The 24,087-nt window shown below is 43.7% G+C and overlaps 6 protein-coding genes across 6 annotated transcripts; 5 read left to right on the top strand and 1 right to left on the bottom strand.

Moving 5' to 3' along the window:
- Positions 1–3,845: 3,845 nt before the first annotated feature.
- On the top strand, positions 3,846–4,430 carry F5B22DRAFT_590656 (uncharacterized protein; the record flags this gene model as incomplete). Its single annotated transcript, XM_047973816.1, has 2 exons — positions 3,846–4,237; positions 4,290–4,430. A coding segment is annotated over exon 1 (211 nt), but the record flags the coding sequence as incomplete, so codon positions are not given.
- Positions 4,431–5,798: 1,368 nt separating this feature from the next.
- Positions 5,799–7,166, top strand: F5B22DRAFT_590654 (ubiE/COQ5 methyltransferase). The gene is made up of 4 exons (XM_047973815.1): positions 5,799–5,986; positions 6,130–6,281; positions 6,437–6,977; positions 7,045–7,166. Exons 1-4 carry the CDS (start codon positions 5,976–5,978, stop codon positions 7,046–7,048), a joined length of 708 nt encoding a protein of 235 aa, XP_047834954.1. The 5' UTR covers positions 5,799–5,975; the 3' UTR covers positions 7,049–7,166.
- A 940-nt stretch (positions 7,167–8,106) lies between these two features.
- On the top strand, positions 8,107–8,905 carry F5B22DRAFT_633673 (uncharacterized protein; the record flags this gene model as incomplete). Its single annotated transcript, XM_047976869.1, has 2 exons — positions 8,107–8,375; positions 8,467–8,905. The coding sequence occupies 2 exons, from the start codon at positions 8,107–8,109 to the stop codon at positions 8,903–8,905; spliced, it is 708 nt and encodes a 235-aa protein (XP_047834953.1).
- A 2,173-nt stretch (positions 8,906–11,078) lies between these two features.
- Positions 11,079–13,244, top strand: F5B22DRAFT_350421 (uncharacterized protein). Its single transcript, XM_047970960.1, has 4 exons — positions 11,079–11,665; positions 11,901–12,024; positions 12,103–12,252; positions 12,326–13,244. Exons 1-4 carry the CDS (start codon positions 11,387–11,389, stop codon positions 12,988–12,990), a joined length of 1,218 nt encoding a protein of 405 aa, XP_047834952.1. The 5' UTR covers positions 11,079–11,386; the 3' UTR covers positions 12,991–13,244.
- F5B22DRAFT_350562 (uncharacterized protein) lies at positions 13,245–18,176 on the top strand. Its single transcript, XM_047970962.1, has 5 exons — positions 13,245–14,115; positions 14,171–14,215; positions 14,276–14,570; positions 14,655–15,593; positions 15,645–18,176. Exons 1-5 carry the CDS (start codon positions 13,498–13,500, stop codon positions 17,999–18,001), a joined length of 4,254 nt encoding a protein of 1,417 aa, XP_047834951.1. The 5' UTR covers positions 13,245–13,497; the 3' UTR covers positions 18,002–18,176.
- Positions 18,177–19,793: 1,617 nt separating this feature from the next.
- Positions 19,794–21,818, bottom strand: F5B22DRAFT_350496 (uncharacterized protein). The gene is made up of 5 exons (XM_047970961.1): positions 21,636–21,818; positions 21,458–21,576; positions 20,579–21,327; positions 20,165–20,466; positions 19,794–20,016 (listed from the first exon to the last, which is right to left on the bottom strand). Exons 1-5 carry the CDS (start codon positions 21,724–21,726, stop codon positions 19,988–19,990), a joined length of 1,290 nt encoding a protein of 429 aa, XP_047834950.1. The 5' UTR covers positions 21,727–21,818; the 3' UTR covers positions 19,794–19,987.
- Between the last annotated feature and the right edge of the window lie 2,269 nt (positions 21,819–24,087).

The following is a 24,087-nucleotide window of genomic DNA, read 5'->3' as shown; positions in this document are numbered from 1 at the left end:
TATATAAAAATGGTTAAATTTTAATATAATAATTATAAAGGTGTTTTTAATTATTTAAATATTAATTAATGTTTTAAATAATATAGCCTCTTATATAAAACAGCTAAATATAAAAGAAATAAATTAAACTAATATATATTTCATTTTATTTAATTATTAATAATTATTAACTTCTTTATAATACTTTTATTAAAAATATTATAATCCATTTTATTAACTTATATTTAACTATTATATAAAAATAGCTAGGTTTTAATATAATAATTAATTAAATATTAATTAATGTTTTAAATAATATAACCTTTTATATTAAATAATTAAATATAAAAGTAAAAGATAAATTAAATTAATATATATTTATTTTATTTAATTGTTAACTTTTTTATAATACTTTTAATTATATCCAATTATATAAATAGTATTTAATAAAGAAAGAAATAATTAATATATTATTATATATTAAAGAAAGATTATTTTATTATAAAAACCTTAATTCCTACTTTATTTAATTCATTTAACCGTTACCTTATTATCATTTACCAATTATAATACATTAATATACCTTAGTTCCTACTTCATTTAATTTATTTAACCGTTACCTTATTATTACTTACCAGTTTTAATATATTAATATACTTTAATTCCTATTTTATTTAACTCATTTAACCGTTGCTTTATTATTATAAACTAGTTATAATATATTAATAATAGCCCTTTTAATTAATAGATCTTTCATTACTTAAGTAATATATCCCTGAATAATATACCTTTTATTTATAAAGCTTAAACCTATTTTAATAATATCCATTTCCTTTATTTTCTTTATCTCCTTTATCTTTATTTATTTATATATATTTACCCTATATTAATTTTAATTATATTGATATAAGTTCTTTATTATCTTTATCTACTTATATATATTTACCTTATACCAGTTTTAACTATAATATATAGATTAGGTCTATTGTTAAAAGATTGGTAACAAATAGGCTAGCTATTAAAGGTAAACTATAACAGCCTGCCGCAACTATTTATACCTAGAGCGGCTATAATGTTGACTACTATGATACTAACTACCACGATATAGACTATGACAAGGTGGATTATGATATAACCCCCGACCTAGAAGATTTGGATTATAATACCGATTATAGTTATTGTAATGATTTAGGGGCTTTAGACTTAAGCTCCAAGAACGAGTCTTTTCCTGTTGCCCCTGCTACCCCTACTACTAAAGAAAAGCTGGACGACGTGGACAATATTATCAACACCTATATAAAAAAGAAGCCGATCCAAAAGAAGGGTAACCGGACCCAAGATAACTAAGGCTATATATGAGTAGCAGAGAGAAAGGGACTATTAAACCTGCTATATATAACTTGGGTGCCTAATAGGGTTATTAAAGCTCTTTTACTTAAGGTAGTTAATAAAGAGCTATCTTTAAAATATTAAAAGAACCTTAAGGAACTTAGCTTATTATTTTATATTAAAAAGGAAGCATTTAAATAATATATTAAAGCAATATTGGAATATCTTTTAACCTTTTTTAATTAAGTTAAAAATTAAAATTAGTTAATAGCTTTTTATAATTAAATAAAGCTTAAGCTATAGTTTAACTTTAATCTTTTTTCCCTTTCCTTTAAGGTAGGGTATAATTATATAAACCTCTTCCTTAATAATAATAGTAATTATATATTAATAAACTATATAACGAATAATCTATTTTTAAGTTTTTTTTATATAAACTTTATAAAACGATATATAGCTTTAATTATTTTTCCTTTATTAAGGTAATAATTATATATATATTATAATTAATATAACTTTAAAGCTAAGGAACTTAAATTAAGGTTTCTTTTTTATACTTTAATAAATTATATAATTATTTATATTTTATTTAATATTAATATTCCTAATTATATAAAGTAACTTAATAGGTTATAATAGATTATTAATAATAAGAACGAATAGTTTTAACAACTTTTTAATATATTATAAATTAATATTTAGTTAAGCTTTATTAAAAAGTGCTTATTAAAATAGAAGTTATAATTATTAAATAAATTCCTTAATTAAATATTCTTATCTTTATAATATATTATAAAGGAATATTGTTAATTTAATCCTTAGCTTTATAATAATTTATATAACGTTTTATTTTAAATCGTTTAAAACTATAACATTAATTAAATTAAGTTTAATAAATATTTAACAATTCTATTAATTAATAATTATAAAAAGAGGGTTTTTTATTTATTTTATATATAAAGTATCCTTTTTATTAAATTAAAATTTTAGGATTATAATATTACTTTTTTTTAAGTAATAAATTAAATCTAAATATTATAAAAATATAATTAAAATATAGTAATATTAAATATTAATAAAGAAAATTTAACGCTTTAATAGCTTTTATATAAGATTATATATTAATAATATTTTAAAGTATAATAATTAAAGATTTAAAACCTATAATTAGGTTTAAAAGAACTTTAATTTAAAGTTAGCCTTAATATAATAGGTTTCCCTTTAATTCCCTTTTTAAATCACTTAATAATAATAACTATAATAAAATACCCTTAATATAGTATTATAATAGAAATAGAATATTAAAGCGCCCTTAATAATTAAAACTTTTATTATATTTTTAGCTAGAAGTTAAAGTATTTAACTATATAGTTTATTATAGCAATAATTAATTACGGGCAAAACATGTACGATTTTAACATTATACTAAACGTAAGTACGGCTATCCAATCAATCCTATAGGATAGTGCACTTGCCGCCCCCTATGATATAATAGGTAATAAGATCTAAAGTATTAAATTACCGTTAAAAAAGGTAAGATACCCGCTATAACAGTTTATGTATAGCGCTTTACTATTAGTTAAGCTATAGATTAAAAGTAAACTATATAATTTTTTATGCCTAGTTTACTACATGCCTTATACATTAATAAGCTTATATATATATTATATATATAATAACTACCTATTAGGTATAACGTTTAACTATAAGGTATACTCGGAAAAGTTTCTTATAATTAAAACCTATTACTTTTATAAAGAGTATAAACACCTTAAGGATATTAAAGCTTATAATTATATTATTAAAAATTATTAGGATAAGCTTTTATATCCTTATAAAAATTATAATATATAAATATTCTTTTTATAAAATAAATATTTTTAAAGGTATATATAAGCTATATATAATAAAAAAAAACTATTTACCTATAATAAATATTTAAAATCCTTTATATAAAATATATATCTTTAAAGGTATATATAAGCTATATATAATAAAAAAAAACCATTTACTTATAATAAATGTTTAAAATCCTTTATATAAAATAAAAATCTTTAAAGGTATATATAAGCTATATATAATAAGAAAAAACTATTTATCTATAATAGATATCCAAAATCCTTTATATAAAATAAATATCTTTAAAGGTATATATAAGCTATATATAATAAAAAAAAACCATTTGCTTATAATAGATGTTTAAAATCCTTTATATAAAATATATATCTTTAAAGGTATATATAAACTATATATAATAAAAAAAAACCATTTACTTATAACAAATGTCCAAAATCCTTTATATAAAATGCATATCTTTAAAGGCATATATAAGCATTATACCTTAAAGACGAACTAGCAAACCCAGCTAAGCGGCGTAAGTTAAACCCGGATATAACGCCAAAATCGCATATAGAATAGGAGTTAGATTCAGGTTCAGAATCTTTGCTTCATAAAGCAATTGTACAGGCGGACGTTAGTTAGTTAGGTAGTATATTGCTTTATATTAAATGAGATATATTACTCCCGAAACAAACTCCCGAAACATGTCTTTAGAGTTGAGATACTTCCGAAAATGGAAAATCATGACTCCAGCGGTTAAGGTGGTATATTGATGGACGCCCTGTTATGAAGAACTTGATGCCTCCCGGAACTAGGCGTATCGAAGACTGGACCGTTTTGCTTAACATAGCCATGGGTGGCAATGTCTGTCAAGGGAAGAACCCAAGGGACGGCGCATACGATATGGTCGTGCACGATCTACATATGAGCGAGGCACCAGATGGCGGGTGGCCAAGGTTTGATAGTGACTGGCAGCATTGTCCTGATGGTGCCGTGATGTGATATTTCTAACTTTCAAGCGAAATTCACAGGATTTTAGTATTGGGAGATCACCGAATCATCATTACTGTCTATGTCACTGGTATTATAACTGAACTACGGTCAGCGCTTAGACACATATACTTGAGAGCTCGTAAACAAACCTGCTCCGAATGATGCGATCAAGTCAGGTAGTTCTGCGGCCACCAACAATGCAGGATTGTGGCACCTATCGACTCTTCCGTTGCTCGGAGTGATCTCAGCTCCGGTAAAGACTTAAGGCATACCCAACCATACAAGGGTGAACATATTACTACGGTATTTTCATGTCCACCATTAAGCGCCACTTACACAGTGGTGTAAAGCAATCAGTTATCTCATCAAGCGAAAACGCGACAACGCGAACCGAATTTCCTGCTCGATATTGTTTATAAGACATAGTGTCATGTCCTGCTTGAACCTATCTTGAGTTTCTCTAGTTCGTTTTCACAAGCCTACGTGAGGTCCGGCTTCGGCCCACCACGTTTGCTGTATACGATGGCGGGACGGCAGAATGCTCATTTACGAAGAAAACAATGTATGATGCGCCGCTTTTATAGTGCGAGACGGTGCAACTCGTGACAATACGCACTTTTCAGCACTCCTAAGTCCGCCAGTAGCGGGCAAAGTCCAGATTTGGTTTGGAGATGATTGAAAATTCATGGCTTGCTCCGCTGCACAATTCAGATCGGAATTTCTAACAAGCGAATATCTATGCAATACGCTGACCGTGAGTATATATATGGGAAGCTAAAGAATTATAGGATAAATCTCTTGGACCTGACCATGCTATCCTAGCGCATTTCGGAAGACTTTGGAGCACCTGCTCAACCCCCGGACAGAATTTTTGCCAATTCGTAGTAACTAGAAGAGTATAGGCAATTATATCTCCTCACTCTAAGTAACGATTCGATTCTTAGAGTAGACTACTAGAACTAGACCAGATATCGAGCCCGCAAAACGTTCAAAATGACCAGATCTCAGTTGATCGCTGTGAATGGGTGAGCAAGGCCTTAGGACAACCGGACTGGAATGAAATGAAACAAGGCATTGGATGGAGTTTGAGCTACGTACATCAGACTTGAACGCATTAGAGGCGATGGTAAGCGACATCGGAAGCTGATTTTCGTGTATCACGATTGAAAACTGGTTGGATTGCCTTAATAATTTCGAGGTAACCATCTAGTCCGTGGCATCAATGACCAGTTGAGGTTTTAACTGACATAGTCAGGGTGGTCATCAAGATGTCTCACATTGGGTTAAAACTTGCTACTAGTCAGATCGTCATTCATAGCGGGAATAGATCAATGCAGCAATCATGCCAACTCCAAATTGAAGAAGGCTCTGCTCTCATTGCTTCTCCTCCCAATGGTTGGTCTAATATATAAACTGAGCAAGGTAGACTTGAACTACGCGGGCGCAGATAAAGTAAATTTACCTACTGCTTCACGTTCACTCACTTTAATTGTTTCTATACAGGCCATTAGCTATACCTTCTTCTTCATTCCTTAGAGCGCAGCTCTGGGCTTAGGACAGCTGTGTAGCTAATGCTAGTATTCAACATACTGAATCGACCTAAGTTTCCAAAAGAGGCAATATTTCATCACTTGAATACTGCGATATCGGACCTTCGTTCAACACTTCGTCCTGCTTCCCACTTGACACTGTTATGGTCTCTCGTCGTATTTCAAGTATAAATAATTAGAAGCCGCATCACAAGTGCTCAGTCCGACTGTTAGAACCAAGTAGCTTTCTGTTGTGAACGCTTTGACTCATATTACGCCCACTCTTGTCACCTATTTGAATACACGATGCCAGAACAGTCAGTATTATTCTGTCTCTGGTTACCCTTGAGAAGAATTAAATAACGCTTCGCTGCTAGTAGCTTTGGCATTCTCTTGGGCCTGATTACTAGGTAATTTTCTGTCATTGAAAATGCACGTTCTGACATCTGAATCCTTATAGAGCTGTTTATACTCATGGCCATCATGCCTCGGTTGTGAATTCTCACGCACGTCGGACCGCGGAGAACTCAGCAGCATTCCTCATTCCACATATAAAACCACACTACCGAATACTCGATGTCGGGTGCGGTCCTGGCTCCATCACTGTCGATTGTGAGTCTCAATGTTATTACCTCCCGCCTGCTTTGGTCGTGCTTCGATATATATTTGCTCTTGTTCAAATTAGGGTCGAGGCGGGGAAGCTTTTCACACAAAAAAGCTCTTATTAATCATTCCCAGCTTGTGGTGGCTAACCTAATGCCTTATAGTAGCAAAGCTTGTACCACAAGGCTCAGTGATCGGAATCGATGCTGTAGAAGACGTGTTATCACAGGCAAAAGACCTAGCTCGGGCACGTGGCGTAGAGGGAAACTTAACTTTCCGGCAACATGACGCCAATGAATTGCCCTTTGCCAGTGGCGAGTTCGATATCGTCTTCTGTCATCAGGTCTTACATCATGTGCACAATCCCGTCGCAATTTTGAAAGAGATGGCTCGTGTCACGCGAAAAGGCGGCATAGTCGCAGCGCGCGAAGTCGACTACGGTGCACTGTCCTGGTATCCTGAGCTTCCGGGGATTCAAAAATGGGAAGACACTCATATGGCAGTGATGAACTCTAACGGTGCCCATCCGAAAGCCGGTAGATACGTGAAAGCCTGGGCTAGGGAGGCTGGTTTCAGGTCCGAGGATATCACATTCACATGGGACACGTGGAATTATCAAGACGACGAGGCTGTTATCTGGGGGAAGTCTTGGTCGGATCGTGCCCTACATTCGTCGTATGCGACGACAGCTCTCAGCAAGGGTATCTCAACACAGGTCAGTACACCGAAGTCTTTACACTATCTCTTAACTTGTGTCGTGAACGAAGATTACCTAATTTACATATTTTCGTCTCCGTCACTACCGCGGGTTGCTGAAACTCTTGGTAACGGTTACTATCGATGGACGAATGCTAAACTAAGATTGTTTAATAGGAGGATTTAGATCATGTATCAGATACCTGGCGGAAGTGGGGAGAAGTCGATGGGGCATTCATCATTATACCGAACGGGGAGATATTGTGTCGCGCATGAGCGCGCTCACATGAAATAGTGTCCCGTGCCACTAAGCTAACAAGAAGGGGTCAAAGGTTTTCGCGAAAACCTCTTGAAACTCACGTAGGCCTCAGCGGAAACGAGCTTCTTACGTTGTCCTTATCAATCAAGTGTTAAACACAGCCCCTCAAATACACTTTTACACATCTGAAAATAAAATTGAAATAATGCAATGCATTTGTGTTTCTATATACGCCACCACGATAATCTAATATCGTATGAGAGTTGTACGCACCGAATGCGCCAAACAGAAGACTTCATGATACATTTCTCCCCAAGACGGTAGACTAGTCCTCTTCCAAGTGACAATATTTAGATAGGTAACTCTACTACCAAATCTTTCTTATGAATCGTTGGTTGACCATCTCAGTCAAAAATGAAAATTCGACGGGGCTTGAGAGAATTGAATTGTTATTTCATACGCTGAGCCTTTCGACTTGTTGCTTTTATCCGGTGATCTTGCGGGGGCGGGTATTGTTATGCGAGAGTTGGATGATCCGCCAAGCCCCAAGTTAGGAAGAGCGGTTTCGGTCAAGTAGTAGTGACAAGCGAACAGCGTTACCATTGAAAGAAACTAGTGGGACGCGACAGCAAAAGATTTTGATGTTGTTTTATGCATACAACACGATAGCGAGCCGCGTATTTAAGGAAAATAGGGCAGAGATTCCGGGTTATTGGAGTATAAACGCGGAGCGGAGGATGTTGTAGAGATGCAATCATATACGACGGAAGCTTGAGCTCCGAGTCAATGCCCTTAAATAATGCGACTTCACTCTCGTTGCTAAAATTGCATTATCATGTTAAATACACTGGTTGTACTCACAAGAAAGACCCTGTAAAGATGTTTCCCAAAACTGTTGCTTTAGCTCTAGCCCTAGTCCCCTTCTCCCTGGGCCAAGTCTCCTCGGACTTTGAGAGCGGATGGGATTCCACGGCGTGGCCGACCTACGCGCTCGACTGTAGCCAGGGAGGCAAAGTCTCGCTCGACAGTACGACAGCTCACAGCGGCAAGAACAGTATCCGTGTTGATGGGGCAGGCGGCTACTGCGGGCATATTTTCTTTGGTACGACGAAAGTACCTAGTGGCGACGTCTATGTCAGAACATACCTGTATGTACCGAAAACGAACAAACAGAAAAAGAAGGCCGAGAAAACTCGATCAGGCTGTTGATAGTTGACACTGATACTAATTTCCTTCTAGAAAAGCCTCTAGGGCTCTCACCGACTCCCACGTCAGCTTCATCACGATGCCCGACTCAGCTCAAGGAAGCAAGAAACATCTTCGCATCGGCGGGCAGAGCAGGATTCTCATGTATAACCGTGAATCAGACGATGCCACCTTACCCGACCTATCGCCACAAGGTATCGCTACTTCCACTGCTTTGCCGACTGGCTCCTGGCAGTGCTTCGAGTATCATTTGGGGACTGATGGGTCTGTCGAGACATGGCTGAACAACAGCACGGTTGCTGGTATTACTGTAACGAAAGGCACGACCAACCCCAACGCCGCTCAATGGACAAGAAGTCGTGTCGTCCCGAAGATAACGGCAGTTTATTTTGGCTGGGAGTCCTACGGTGGAGATGCTAATACCTTCTGGTATGATGATATCGTAGTGAGCTCTAGTCGCATTGGATGCTAGTCAGATCCTAGATCGTGTGTATACCTACCAGCATTGTATGCAAGGAGGAGTCGGGGGAGAATGTGACAACATATCTATGAATTGAGCTGAACTGGAAATTGTAGTTTCGCAACTGGGATGTCAGACCTTCAACAACATTCGTTGCCAATTCGATCGGATTGACTCAAGACAATATGTGTTTAGATCTAGCTACAAGAGAACCCAATCCTAGTCTCACTTCGCGCTGCTCAGTAGGCTGTATTTTTCTACTTGAAACTATTTACATTGCCATTCTGAATGAGCTAGAGCCCTCTCTCTGTCTAAGTTAAGCATCACAGTGAGTGATTTACGGGGTTGCAGATCTTAGGCACATCTTGCAGACCATACAAAGCATGCATGTGTCTACAAGCTGAGCCCATCTTGGCTGCTCGTAAGGCACCATTGAGGCAGCTGAGAGAGTACAATAAGGAGCTTACGGCTGGATTATTTTGTTCAAGTCCTTGTGGTTTGCCTCATGTAGAACCATGCGAACCTCCTGAACGGCTCGGAGCATCTAAGGTCTCTGCGGCGATCATTTAATCCAATGGGAGGATCTGGCCTTCGTCCTGAGATTCATGGGAAGTCTCGAGACGCTCCGCTCTCTTCAGCGTACCGAGGAGATTGGGATAGTCGCATGTGACCAAGACAGCCTACGTTACGCAAACACTATTATCTCTACGAGACGGTTTACGTTAAGAGGCCTTTCATCTAGCCTAGCCTTTTCGCTTTCCAATCTCTGCAGTCTGAAGTGCAAGTATCCTCGTGATAAGGTTTTGGACGTCTAGGATTGGTCCGCGCCGCTGACCATCCTCTTATATATCCAAATTACGACAAAACTGAGATCGAAGTCTAGAAGGATGTTGCAAAGTATATTTTCATGGTCGAAGATATTTCCAGAACACTTTTCGCCCTTCCGTTCGCAGGGATAGGCTATTGCGAGCGTTTACAAAATCTGCTACCTTGGGTGCTAGATTGGGCACTGAACATGTGTGCAAGACGTGGCGAGAGGGCGAATGGGAACTAGGTAGAGAATCTGCTGAGTGACAGCCAATCTACATTCTCATACCTCATTCAGCCGTGGAGTAACTTTGGTAACAGCATTGATGTGATGGAGTCAGATCAGTCTGACTTCAAGGCAACTGACCTTAGGCTTGGTTACTAGGCAGCTCTCGACACGGAAGTTGAGATTGATCTGGTTGGCGATGACATACTAAGTATTGGTGGCTTCGTGATTGACGAGATTCAAAGCCTCACCTCCATTTTCGACATTCTGTTCGATGAGAATATGAAAATTTCACATACTGTCATGACTCTTGCAATGCTAGGGTGGTTTGACGAAGCTGAGGCGCTGGTTACTCAAGTGCCATCTCCTTACTTCACAGGTCAAAGTACTCAAGAAGTCGTTTGGCGTACTATAATAGGGGATCGAGTGTAGGAGCAGAAGGTTTCCAGGTAGTGCGCCCAGCTCCTGAGGACTACGGCCAAGTCTATCAGAACTATGAAAGTACAGACAAGCTTGCTCATTATTGGGTTTGGAAATAGTGGGCGAATTGCGAGATATCCGGCAAGAAATATTTATGCAGGCTTGGTACCTGTAATCTCTCAATTCACCGAGGGCCTGCGGTTAAGCTTCGAGAGCAGGATGTGTGCTACGAGAAACGGCTATATCGGCCTGGCTCCTCCATTAGCTCGGGTAGGAGATGTCGTAAGCATATTCCACGGCGGAGATGCCCCATATCTCATAAGGCCAGAGACGAACCCAGTAGTTAGGGACGAGATAGGGGTCCTCCGCTGTCAGCTGGTTGGGGAATGCCATATGCATGGCATGATGGATGGAGAAATGCTACAACCACCTAGAGAGGACGCCGCTACGGTTCGATGTAGTATGAGCAGACGATGTAGCATTATAAACACGTTTCCTGGGTAAAGAGGATGAAAACAAGAAGAATGGATTTGATATCACATCATCCCTCGTCGTCGTCGTCGTTGTCGTACATACCTAGTACAGTTCTTAGCTGCCTGATAATAGGTACCTAGTACCTACTACTACCTATAGCGGGGTACCGGTAGTAGGTAGGGAGTGAGACACCTAAAGATACCTACCTACAGTACCTACCTAGGTAGGTAGGTAGGTATAGTAACAGGGCCCACTCCCCCGCAAATCAAGTACCCTTCCCCCCTCCCCCCCCTTCTCCTAGAGCATCCAATCTGCTAACCCTTTTCTCAACCTGGGTGTCTCGTGCATCACTGCATTGGCAGACCGAGCTGCCCTCTTTTTTACCAGCTCACACCTGACGCCAATCCCGTCACACGCCTCGGTGAAGTTCAGCTCGAGCAACAGCACTGCCGAAAAAAGGGGGGTCCCCTCCCACCAACAGATTGTTGCCGTTTGGTGTGTGCGTGCGTGTGTGCGTGTGTGCTTGTGTGCAGGCCAGTCACAGGCCCGGAAGGCGGAGGCCCACGATGGATGCGTCCGAGACCACAAAGCCTACTGCCGCTACTGTCCCGAATGAGAGAGCGAGCACTCACGAGCCACCCAGTGCCCCTAGGCCCCGCGTCGGTCAAGCCGCCGGTCCTACCATGCCCTCATCCGTACCGCCGCCGCTCGCTGCCAGACCTGGCCATGAGCTCCCCTTCGTCCAGCCATCCTCCTACCTGCGGCCTAGTTCTCGCAATCACCCTGTCCCTCCTGTCGCCGCTACTCCAATGAGTCCCATTGATGAAGAGCAGATGCAAGGTCTGGTGAGTCCAACGCCCGAATCCCTCCAAATGCGGGCCCACCCCTACTTGTGCCCACATGAGCCTTCGAGCCCGATGTTTCTTTAATTCTCCGTCCCTGTGCTCGTTGCCAGACTCACAGGCTGTTTCACCCACAGCCCGGATCATCGTGGTGACAAGAATCAGAGACACCAGTTGCCCTGCTGAGCCCCGAGGTGCATTAGCACGTAAGACTGACGGCTCACTCTTGGCGTTCTAGCAAGGCTTGCGTGACTTCCTTCGTGTCAGAACTAGCTATGATGTTCTACCACTCTCTTTTCGTCTCATTATCCTCGACAACGACCTACTCATCAAGAAGAGCCTGAACATCCTTATTCAGAATGGTATGGCCGCGACAGACTCCTCCCCTTACCACCCGGTGCTATCTATGTTCCGGCCATACTGATTGAATCGCGCGGTAGGCATCGTATCAGCGCCCCTTTGGGACTCCCAACGGTCGAAGTTTGCCGGCATCTTGACGGCTACAGATTACATCAACCTGATCCAATACTACTGCCAGTTTCCCGAGCATATTGACAATCTCGATAAGTTTCGTTTGAGTAGTCTTCGTGGTACGATCAGCGCAATGCGTGTATAATAGATACATCCACCGCAGGCTGTTGGCTGATCATTTTGCTCTTATAGACATTGAGAAAGCCATTGGCGTCCTTCCTATCGAAACCGTTTCCGTCCATCCGTCTAAACCACTATATGAGGCTATTAGTAGCATGCTTCAGACGCGAGCACGTCGTATACCCTTAGTCGATATCGATGCTGAAACGAAGAGAGAAACGGTCGTCAGTGTCATTACGCAATATCGTATTCTCAAGTTCATTGCCGTAAACACGGAACAGTATACATCGCTCTTGAAGAAGACGGTTCGTGAGATCAATTTGGGAACATATACAAATTTGCAGACGGGCAGCATGACACAATCAGTCCTGGAGATTATCAATACTATGGTCACTAACAATATTTCGGCTGTTCCTATTGTGGACAAGAACAACGTCGTTCTCAACGTCTTTGAAGCCATCGATGTGATACCAATTATCAAAACCGGGGTGGTCGAGGAGCTTCAGATAAACGTGGGCGAAGCATTATCCAAAAGAGGGGACGAATTCGGAGGCATTTTCACTTGCCAGGAAGAGGATCGCTTGGATTCGATATTCATAACATTACGCCAGTCTAGGGTACACAGACTGGTTGTAATTGATGACAACTGGCATTTGAAAGGGGTGATCTCTCTATCAGATATACTCAAATATGTTCTATTTTACGGCGAGAAATCCAGCTATTTCCCTTCTTTTTAACGATGCGACGATTCACTACAACCCCTGTTTTATCAGGAAGATGTTTGGGCGAATGCTTGGAATATTCATTACATTCCCTTAGGGGAGTCTGGTTTCGGAGGCTGGAATAGGGAGAGGCATTTCAATGGTGTACGGAGTTAACAAGATGGATGGAATCTCTGGATTTTCTATAGAAATTCTTGCCCTACTGTTGCAGCACGCCATCATGCAATTACTCGGACGCATCAGCTTATTCTCCTCACGCAAGACAGCTGGGGGGCAGGGGAAGTTCACGATGAAACTATTATAGTCTCGAAATTGGTAATCGAACGACAATCTCATGTCACCACCACACAGGATTTTATCGTTGTCAGAAGGGACAAATGATTTTAAAAAGCTAATGTCGCTGGCGTTTCGAGGTTTCGAATTCATCTGCACGTAAATGAGACACCAATGAAGTAGCCAGTTTTAGTAGCATCTTTCGTCCTCCCCTTACCCTCTCCAGGTTTTGATGCTTACTGAGTCATAATGTTATTCAATAGCGACCTGCTAAGCCGAGCTTTCATTGTAGGCAGCTACTACCTCCAGCAGACTGATTACGAACAAAACAAAGATGTGACGGTGCACAGGAGGAGTTCCTGCTTGGCTGGCCGAAAAGCCAGAAACCGCACTGGCCATTTTAAACCGGTCCATATCGTCATCTACCAGCCATCTCAGTATGCTCTTTATCGAATACATTTCCCCAAATCTTCTTTCAAATATACTATTGGTTCTCGAATTAGTACTACCTGGGGCTTGTGCCATTCAGTCGATTCAATGGCGCTTCATAATTATCACCGAGATCATGCTCTGAATGCCGCAAAGGGAAGACGAAAAGAGCCAGTGGTTGCGACGTGGTCATCTCTTACAAATGGCCCCATGGATTCTCCCAGCAAACCAACACGTAGAACTAGTTTATCGCAGTCAATATTTGCACAGTCCCAATCATCAAACAGCCCTCTCCTTACCAAAGACGGTCCTCATCATGAGAAACACAGTAGCAATACTTGGACGTCCTCAAGCGAGCACTCACACCTACTGTTTGGGGAGGAAGGCAAGGATGATCGAGAGCACTTTTTTGTCGAATACAATCGGCTTGCACAACGGGTAATTTATTCATCCCCCAAATTTCTAGACAAACTGTATCTGACACACTGCTTAGCATGGACTCCGTCCTCTTATCCCCGGAGATTTCTCGAACGCAGCTGTAGGTTATCGCGATGTGTCTGTTGTACAACCCGAGCTGATTCTAGTTGAGGGTCATAAGAATGGCGCAGTTGACGGCCGCCGAGATAGTTGGCTTTCCAAGATGTTGCGACAGGCCGCAGAACAGTCAGCGCAGGTCGATTCAGAAGCCCACAGGCTCCCCTTGCGAAATCTAAGTGACACTGCTACAAATCTTGTACAGAGTCACAAACGAGACGGACTGAAAGATCGGGATTTAACAGCTCTGGTTAGACTTTGTGGGAAAAGCCGTCTTTTCTTACCCAAGGATTATGCCCCATTCTCCTTGACACTACCTACTTGTCTTCGGGCACTCGCACAAGCTTTAGTTCAGCATGGCAAGTAATTATACAATCCCCGCGTTTTAACATACTTTAATGTGTTGTTAAAAACCTCGTTTTCGCTGCTAATACTTTGCACAGCGGACACCAAAGGAATATTCCGTGTGCCTGGATCGGCTCGAGTCGTCAATGCTTTGTATGACTACTATTGCCTTGACGGAAACACCGATGCCGTATCAAGTACAACACACTGTCCGACGCTACCAACGCATATTAGGTGTAATACCCATGATATTGCAAGTACTTTCAAGCGGCTATTGGCAGGTTTACCAGGTGGTATTTTAGGTTCCCTGTCGCTATTTGATGCGCTTGTATCTATCTACAGCCAGCTGCAAGGAGACGCAGAACTACACCGGACCAAGGAAAGCAAGCTCCGTGCTCGGCTCATCGCTCTGGCTATCGGAACCGTGGAATCTCGATACCAGCGAGAACTTATTTGCGCCGTATTTGGCCTCCTATGCCTCGTGGGTAGAATCGCCGAAAACGCCCCTCGAGAAGACGACAATGGCCGTCCACTCCCAACTACCGATCTTATGGGCTACAATTCTTTAGGAATTGTATTTGGGCCCCTTCTGGTAGGTGATATGATTGATAATTACAGCATGAAGGTAGCCGATCCCTCAGCTGGGCTAATTCTATTGCCTATTTCACCGCCAAGGTCGAGAAAAGAGCGGCATAAACACAAACAAAAACACGGACGCAAGCACAGACATAGGCATAAGCTCGAAAACAGGCACGAATCTATTATGACGCCGTCTATGAGTATAGACAAGATACGCGTCGCCAATAGCATCACTGAAATGCTCATTGTTCACTGGCGAGAGGTTGTTCGTCAAATAGGGAATACAGGGTCCGTGAAGAATGGGCGCGGCTCATCAAGCCTTTTACAACGTCACGATAGTGCTCGAAATAGTATATCGTCGTCTGTCTCTGAGGACCTTTTGCTCAAGAACCGACCTCATTTGCGCCATGATGGCACAAGATGTGTTTCACCAACTACGACTAATCCGACGGTGTCAGGTAGGAAAAATATTGTCTCAGTGCATACATAATTACTAATTGTATTTCGAGGCATGAAACCTACAGGCACGCCGAGTGAACAAAACAGCGCCTCTGATCCATATACTCCACATACGAGGCAAGCTAGTAGTATCTCGAGTTCTGGGTCCATACAGAAACAACTAACAAAAGCTGCTCCGAATTCACTATCTCCAATGATAGAAGAAAACCCTGCTCCCACTTTCGATGTAATAAAGTCTACTCATAATGATGAGATGCCCAGGGAACAAGGTGGTGATGATGTTACGCAGCTCAATCATCCTATTTCCACACGTACAAATCCCAGCCAAGTTCATGACGATAGCTCCTCAGAGAGTGTTAGCAGACTGGAGATGATTGGGAAATCAGTTGACAGCATAGATACTACAACGCTGGCTGCTGTTCCGGGGATACGACAGTGTGAAACCCCACCGCCATCTGATAGAGTGCTAAGCACGCCTTCTATGGAATTGCCCACAGTGCAGACAACTACTCGCCATAGACAGAATCCGGTGGTTTTGAGTACGGTACCTCCCCAGAAGACACTCCCGAATGACAGAAGTAAGGGGTTAGATCCAATCGCCTCAAAAGACGATAGTCTAGAAATTTGCTCAGAGCCAATAGAGACTGCCGCAAAGACAGTCGTTACAGGGAAAGTGTCTCCTTCAGAGCCATGTGCAAACAGCGATCGTGATGGCGATCTTAGAAACCATAGTTTTTCGCTGCTTAACCCAAACTCGAATCAACACCAGGGAGACAACCGGATAGAAACTCTGGACTCGGGATACGCACATACCAGACGTCTAGACAAAACCAATCCTAGAGGTGAAGTACTGGGAAACCCAATAGGCCAATGGAGAAACCTAAGGGCGTCGACCAAAGATAGTCCCGAGTCTCTGTTTAAATCAGCGAAGGCAAGGCGTCTGAAACGTAGCGCTATCCCGGTAGCATCCAGTTCGAGCCGGGACACATCTGTCCTAAAGGGATCCGAGTCGACACTACCGGAACGGAAGCAACGATCTATACAGGAAGGATATGGACTCAAAGGCAAGTCGACGCCGTCAAAGCCTGACTTTGAAAGGCACAGTAACCGGGAAGATGCACCACAATCTACACATCCACTTTTGGACACCCACGTCAAACAATATGCTTCAAATAAATTTCTCGGTAATGCTTCTCATAGAGGGGTCTCCCAGCGCTCGACTTCTAAGCCTATGCCGGGAGCTGTCAAGGCTATGGCAGCCTTATTTGACAATGCCGCAAAAGAATCGCCAGATAGCTCCGTTATTACTCTGAGCGGAAGGACCCTTCATAACCCACACGAGCCTAGCAACCTCCCTTGTTGTGATGTCTTGGACGGGTCACCAACGAAGTCTAAACCCTGCAGAGGTGCACTAACACTAACTAAATCTGCAATACGCTTGGATGAGCATTATCGCCAAAGACCGAATCACACCTCGACCCCAGAGAAGGACTCTCCTGTTGCTAATTATTGTGTAAGCACTGTTCGAACAGCACCTACTTGGCTGAAAGGAGAGCATACACCTACAAACACTATGCGCAGCACATTGAAGCCCGTGAAGATGTTCTCTTCGGCCAGAAATGAGCCACAGATATTGCCCACGGCAACAATTCCTGACCAACCACCCAGGTTGGGAACTATAGTTCCATACGACGAAGAACCTCCTATTGGGCATTTTGTACGGCCCAATTCGGCCACATCTGCTCAAAGTCGAAGCCAAACCGTGAATCCCGAGGGGCTCACTTCCCCACTCAACAACACAGAGTCGAGACAGACGTCCGCTGGGACCTCTTCGGTTTTACACGCCCAGATCCGCAGTCTCCATCGCCAGCTCGCCCTCAAAAACGAGGAAATACTACAACTGCGGCGCCAATTAGAGACGCAGGAGCACATGGACATCGGCACGCTCTGCGAGCAGCTGCGCTTCGCCAAACGAGAATGCCAAACGTGGCGCAAGAGGGCCGAGGCCGCGGAGAGGCGCGTCGCCGTCTTCCAGCGGTTCGGTGCCAAGATACGGGCTGTGCCGGACGGGGCTATCGAAGAAGATGAAAATGACAATGGAAATTATGGCGAGCTGAGGAATGACGGTTCTTCGTCTTACTCGCCCCGCACCGAAAACCGGAAATCATTCAACGACCGGATACGACGCAGCTTTGCAGAGAAAGCGAGGACTTTGGGAGGAGGCGACGGAGCTGTCTTTGGGGATTATGACGGGGCGCCTAGGGAGGTGTGCGCTGGGAGTGAATATCAGCTGCGAAGCGGCAGACTGCCGAAGACGGCGAGGCTATGGGAGGCCGCGTACGAGATGTTCGATCCTGGACATGGCGATAGCACGTGTATAACTAGGCGGGAACACTCGGCATGGTGACGAGTGCCGTGGAGGTGCTTACGTAGACGGAATGGTAACCCATACTGTGTGGCGCTCTTGTCTGGTTTGGAAGCCTGGTTTTCACAAAGCAATATCTTAAGACGCGCAGAAGGATAAGGATCATTGAGTATGTTTGTTCCCACGCCCAGACTGTGAGGACTGGGTTATTGTAGCCGCTGCTATTTTACATAGACAACAGACACGGTATGTATATACACTGTCGAAAAACGGTTTCCTTGCCGCATTGAAGCGACTTGATTTGCTGTGTGTACTTGCGTGTATAAATATCTAACGCAACTCAGAATACAGTGATTTTGCTATGGAATCGGATCTCAACAACAAAAGATTGACAGATCGATTACCAGATGAAAATTGGAGTATCCTCATGGGCTTAATCCGTGAGGTGATGATTAGGGCTCTAACTATCGGCCTCCGTATCGGAACAGGATGATGGTCGTGACGCCTCGGAGTTTAGAGGTCTCAAATGGGGCGCTGGTGGGCAATCAAGCTGAACCTGCAATGCCTATGGATGAAAGCCATTGTGATTTGGATAATGTTGCGAGGGAATCGGTAAAGAGTCATCGTATGCGCCTTTCGACTTTGATAATGTACATACATCCTAGGCTGTTCGACAGTGAAGTCATGCTGCGAAATGAGTTGTCTGTTACACGTGTAACCTCTGTACCGGTTGAAGAATGCAGTTCGCCTTGCACTTCGGCCGTACGAAGGACCATTGCAGGCTGTTCATGACCTTCCAAGACATGCAGGCAATATTGGAAAGTGAGGTTATACAGACTTCGCTTCTTGAAACAGACCCTAGAGACCCAGGCGGTCTGGGCTGGCAGATCATTTGTATATAGAGTCATCTCAAGCCACCAACAGCCAAGAAGGAGTTGGTTGGTCAAGGACTACTGCAGCCCTAGTTGATCATTGTAATCAGAATCCTCAGTTCCAAGCCCAGTTCAACTGCCCTTGTTATATTGTCTGAAAAGTATCGCATAGTAAAGAGCATCTTCCCAGTTTAAAAACTCTATTTACACACTCCTGATCACGATTTTATCTATATAACATCTTACATGCTCACTATCGCCAGCAATCACCAGCACCTCTCTTCCCACAACTCTCTCTCTTTCTTCCTCTTCGGCACGCAGACGTAGTCATTCACACTCGGCCAGACCGCTACCGAATCACACCGTTATCATACATACGATAGCACCTTTCACGACGACATCTTCCCAGAGCACCTCCTACGATGAACTCATTGACCCCACACCCCGATGCATCAGGATCTACCGAAGACAGAAGATCATCCGCGTCTAACCCATAATACGGGAAGGGTACTCTCGGCCGCGAAATACAAGGAATTGTGTCATGTGACTGCTCGTTTTCTTGGGGGTCTGATGACGACTTCCTTGCGCTCGGCCTCCCCAATGACATTTTGCGGCGCTGTAATTGCTACAGAATCTTAGCGAACCGGGATGTCCTCCCCCCCCCAGAACGCGTCTTCCGCCCCCGGAAGAGCTCAGGGCTGTGTAGTCCTCGCCCATTCTGGTATCCAAGTACGACAGTGCCAGTACAGTGGCATTGCTCGGAGTCATCGGCGTTCGGCCGAATTTTCTTAAAGCCGTAATCTCGGTGCATTACTCCCTTGCCATTACAAGCCTGGAATCCCGCTTGGCACGTATTCAAATTAGAAATCGCGGGCGCAAAATCCGTAACCCCGATCGTGGCTGAGGGCTGGCATTTCGAACGGATTTTGTAGACAACGAAGACCGAATGGGGCTTGTCGTCAGAGTAGTTGATTCGGAACGCCAAGTATTCCGAACAGGCAATCGAAGCCAATCGGAGCAGGGCATTTGATCCGTTTCGAGGAAAAGTTACATATAACGTTATCCCTGCGTTGCGGAGTTGGAATGGCGTTCAAACGGTCAGCGGTGTCCATCTTCCCGTTTGATTAGTCAAAACCTTTAACCCCAGATTCTCACGTCAGATCATAGTAGAGGCGATCTCGACCACTGTAATCGCTGGGGTCAGTAATTACACCTTTAGGTAAAATTTTGGAAGTTCTGCGTACTCCCGAGACACACTTGTGCCCCTAATAGGCAACTATGGCCTACTGGGGTAACTAGAGCAGGAAGAAAATGACTCCAGGGGTTTACATACTCAGGCCCAATTTGTCACAGCCGGCGAGCCAGTTGCTAAGCTGTCTGGCACAGTCGGGATCGAACGCGCGTTCGCGACTCTCTATCAAATCGCCCATTGTGCGTAGCGTAGTATTGTAAAGTGGTTCTTGGCGGTGTGCTCGTATCTCCGCTCGCGCCGCCTCCCACTCCTCCCGTGTCCTCGCACTCCAAAGAACGCCTGGCGCGGGCAGCGACAGCCCACGGTAACCGACTACGGGAGGACATGTTAGGCCGTGTCGTAAGTCGATTACTCGGCTCACGATAAACCAAAATAAAGCACACCTAGATTTAGTTGAGCCAGTTATGCTAATAGGAAGCACGAGACAAAGATACAAGGAGGAGGCCGGAGCGATAATCCGAATGATGTTGGGGCTCAAGGACAAGTGTTACGCACCTTCGCCGTGATTCAGCGTATATGAATTGCTCCCAAGTCTGATCTGGATCGTCATTCTTATCAACATCAAACGGCTCGTAATTGTCAGAATTAAAGCACTGGCGAGCGAGGGACGTCATCAAGGAGACATCGCATTCCCGTACCACAAGGTCGGGTGTGCAGCTCGCCTGAGGTCTGTAATCCTCAAACACGGCCATTGTAGTATACAAAGACTGTACCGAGAGCATATTGGCGGTATCCTCTCTGCTAGAAGTAAAAAGATGATGTGCAAATCGTGCGGCCTCTTCGCTCACAGCGGTATAGAAGAGTTCTCTGCCGTGTGGACTAGTATTTCTGGCAATATATAGCTCGCAGATGCGCATGCAATTGGTGATGGTAACGGGGACCTCGGGTTCATGCCATTGTCCGTGGATAAACATGGGGAAATTCTCTCGTCTGCTCATCATATAAGGCACACTCCGTAGCGTTTCTAATATGAATATAGCGTTTGCTTGATGCTTGGGGTCTCTGCGAAGCTCTACTGCGCTCCTTGGAGGAATATTTTGGTGGAGGTATACCATCTCTAGCGTTATTTCATGATTTAGGAATAAATCTGATGAGCCTGGTGAACCAGTGCCATCACTAGGACTGCTTTCAGCTGGCTCTGGTGTCGACGAATCTTGGACTTCGTTGCCCGATTCACTGTTGGCTGAAGGAAATGCAGGTTTTTCGTACTCGCATGTAAGACCTCTCGTTAAACAGCGGAAACACTAAAACGTCAAGTATCAGACCCTCGTTTCTTACAAAGATAGCTCCCATCAGCACTGCAAAGCAAGACATCGCCCCGCAGACAGAAACCAGTGAGATTAGAGAACCGATTTGAACTAGTTCAGCACTCACTTGTCGCTCAAAGCTGCACTTGGCCTTGGCACGATGGCATTCCCTACACGAACGTTTCCGCTTTTTGGGTTTCCCTGCTGTCCGGCGGCAGTAGGCCAGGTGACGTTTAAAGGCGGTTTCTAACGGCGGTCAGTGTCTGAAGCCTTTAAGAAAATGGTTGGGAAGCCTGCCTGCCTACCGCTGACTATCGGTTTGTTACACAAGTCACAGAACCGGATGTTGCCCACGCCATCGGGTTCAGTCTTCATCGGTGTATCAGCAACAGACATGTTTGCTCGCACGTTTACCCCCACGCTGAAGTTGTTTGAACAGACTACGTTATGGCGTGATTCGGACCGAGCTGCCTCTTGGATTGTTTTGCTCTACTCCCAGACTTCAACTTAAATCGAAACCAGCGCAGGCGAGCGGTGATGGTGGGAAACAGGTATTGGTCAGTGCGTAATGCTGTGAATAATGTTTGCACACCTCAGCAGTTGGCTCAATGATACGACGCGAGCGGGTGTATGGAGCGGCCGGTTCTGGTCCGTGCCGTGGCCGATCCTCTACGTACACCATGACCACACACTCGGCTTATGTGCTTGGCCGGCCGGGAACGCCACCCGACCCTGTCACACTAATCTCTCCAAGGAGCTAGTTAATATCGGGAGGCACAGGGGATCGCGCCAGGGCTTGACATGCTTATTATAGTACATCGTAGAAGTCAAGACGGTCTCCATACAGGTTCTGACCGGTGTGTCCTGTAAGGGTGTAGAGCGTGCCTCGCGTGCCAAGATAACTTGGAAGGATTTGGCGGGCCTGGGTCGACGTACGTAAGTAGGTACTACGAAGTATATGTAGGTACGTAAGTAGGCGTAAAATCAGGTGTGGTAAACGCTCGAGCCAAATACCTAGGTAGAGAGCAGTTTCGAGATATTACCTTGCATCTCGAGGGGATCGACCCATTAGCGTGACCCAAAGGTACTCAGCCTTGGCACTTTTTACTAGGTATATATCACAGTACACGTGCTGCCCATGACTCCATGGAACGATCGAAGACTCTTCCTACTATCTACTGTGTATGTACGACGTAGGACGATGTGATAAGTATGTACATAATCTCAGTACTGGGTCTGTCAGAGTCTGTACTAGGTATGCATGTAGCTACAAGGCTATCGCGCGGATTGCGCCGTTGCAGATGGACGTATCAGATTTGAAGGGTCTACCCGGCCAGCATCGAGATGACTTCCACATCTAGAGTAGTGGCCGATTTCCCTAGACTACCCTCGACTACCTACCTCGACTCCGTAAGTACATACTTACGAAGTAGTACATATAGGTAGTGACCCTGTCGAGCCGGCTCGCCTGTGACCCAACAAATACCAAGTGCTGCTGTTGCTAGCAGGTAAAAACGCTTGCTTAACTTGTTGGTGATACGGTATCTACACTTACCTAGACGCGGACATGACATTCTCCACTGCACGTTTGGTATGGTAGCATCGTTACCACCCTAAATAACCAGAAAGAGTAGGCATCATGCTGGTGTAAGTACCTAGGTATGAGAAATGCACTTGGTTCCTTCAACCATGCAACCCGGCATGCTCCCGCGGCCAGCTCGACGACAGACAGACCTTAAAAGCAGCATGGAACAATTCAAATGATCATGATGGCAAAGCCAAGTTGGGGAGGAATTTTGTCGTGCTACATAATATGTTTGACCGTGCCCTCGAGCAGGCATGATGAGACAGAACAAGAGCAGATTTAGGCAAATATTCAGACGGCGCCCAGTGAACTATCAGAAACGGGAAGAGGGAAGGACAGCATCTTACAACCACCAAATCGAAGTTGACTACAGGTCGCTTTTTGCCTCGGCTCCTATCTACCTACTTGGGTAATTACAGCGTACGTGTAGATTTGTCCATGCTCTTCATCTACTCATGGCTGATCTAGACTAATAGCGTACGGTACACATGTAAAGGCCTCACAGACCTCACAAGCAAGATACGCTTATCTGGGCAGAACCTGGCATCTGCCCGGGGAGCCCCACGCGAACTATGTCTCCTTCCTACTGAAGGCAATCAACAGCCTCAACAATAGCGGCGTCGCCGCGGTAAGTGAGCAGAGCCCTGCACATCCTCGGTGCCGTGGGTCGGTGCCGTGTGGTCAAGTCTCCTGGGAAACACCTGCCGAGTTCGACTAGGAGGCCACACCCTACATCACAACTGGTTTCTACCCCAGATTATTTACCAGCCCAAGCACTATAACATTGGAATAAAGGGGTAAGTGCCGAGGCAGACCGATGATAATTAGTATACCTAGGTAGGTAGGTACTCGTCGAGGCCAAACCTGCAAATGCACGCGACGCAAATCTCGGGGGCAAAGATGCCTACACAGCACCTACTCGCCTACGTCTAAAACAATCTGAAATGTCTTCAGGGGACTGTGCTTGCCGTTTAGTGCAGTTTATACAGGACTATAGCGCCTCGATAGCGTGTTTACTTAGGTAGTACTAGGTAACTAACCCCCGTACCTGGGGTAAGTACCATCTACCTATTCTAGGTAGATTTAGGGTACATGTAGCACGGGAGGTAGGAAAGGATCAGGTACCGGTACTGCAACCTGCTCTGCTTACTTATCTCTTTCTTAACCTAAAC

The sequence above is a fragment of the Xylaria bambusicola genome, assembly GCF_022495145.1.
Source record: "Xylaria bambusicola strain CBS 139988 unplaced genomic scaffold F5B22scaffold_4, whole genome shotgun sequence".
NCBI classification, from domain to species: domain Eukaryota; kingdom Fungi; phylum Ascomycota; class Sordariomycetes; order Xylariales; family Xylariaceae; genus Xylaria; species Xylaria bambusicola.
The sequence above is the reverse complement of the archived record's forward strand: the minus strand, read 5'-3'. Positions and strand labels throughout refer to the sequence as shown.

Excerpts from the sequence above, each read along its gene's own strand:
- F5B22DRAFT_590654 (XM_047973815.1), top strand. Across the intron at positions 6,282-6,436 it reads TGGCTCCATCACTGTCGATT|TAGCAAAGCTTGTACCACAA; the intron begins GTGAGTCTCAAT and ends AATGCCTTATAG.
- F5B22DRAFT_350421 (XM_047970960.1), top strand. The coding sequence starts at position 11,387 with ATGGATGCGTCCGAGACCACAAAGCCTACTGCCGCTACTGTCCCGAAT. Across the intron at positions 11,666-11,900 it reads AAGAGCAGATGCAAGGTCTG|CAAGGCTTGCGTGACTTCCT; the intron begins GTGAGTCCAACG and ends TTGGCGTTCTAG. Across the intron at positions 12,253-12,325 it reads TCGTTTGAGTAGTCTTCGTG|ACATTGAGAAAGCCATTGGC; the intron begins GTACGATCAGCG and ends TTGCTCTTATAG.
- F5B22DRAFT_350562 (XM_047970962.1), top strand. The coding sequence starts at position 13,498 with ATGTTATTCAATAGCGACCTGCTAAGCCGAGCTTTCATTGTAGGCAGC. Across the intron at positions 14,571-14,654 it reads ACAAGCTTTAGTTCAGCATG|CGGACACCAAAGGAATATTC; the intron begins GCAAGTAATTAT and ends TACTTTGCACAG. Across the intron at positions 15,594-15,644 it reads GACTAATCCGACGGTGTCAG|GCATGAAACCTACAGGCACG; the intron begins GTAGGAAAAATA and ends TTGTATTTCGAG.
- F5B22DRAFT_350496 (XM_047970961.1), bottom strand. The coding sequence starts at position 21,726 with ATGTCTGTTGCTGATACACCGATGAAGACTGAACCCGATGGCGTGGGC. Across the intron at positions 20,467-20,578 it reads TACGCTGAATCACGGCGAAG|GTGTGCTTTATTTTGGTTTA; the intron begins GTGCGTAACACT and ends AACTAAATCTAG. Across the intron at positions 20,017-20,164 it reads CTGTGACAAATTGGGCCTGA|TGGTCGAGATCGCCTCTACT; the intron begins GTATGTAAACCC and ends CAGCGATTACAG.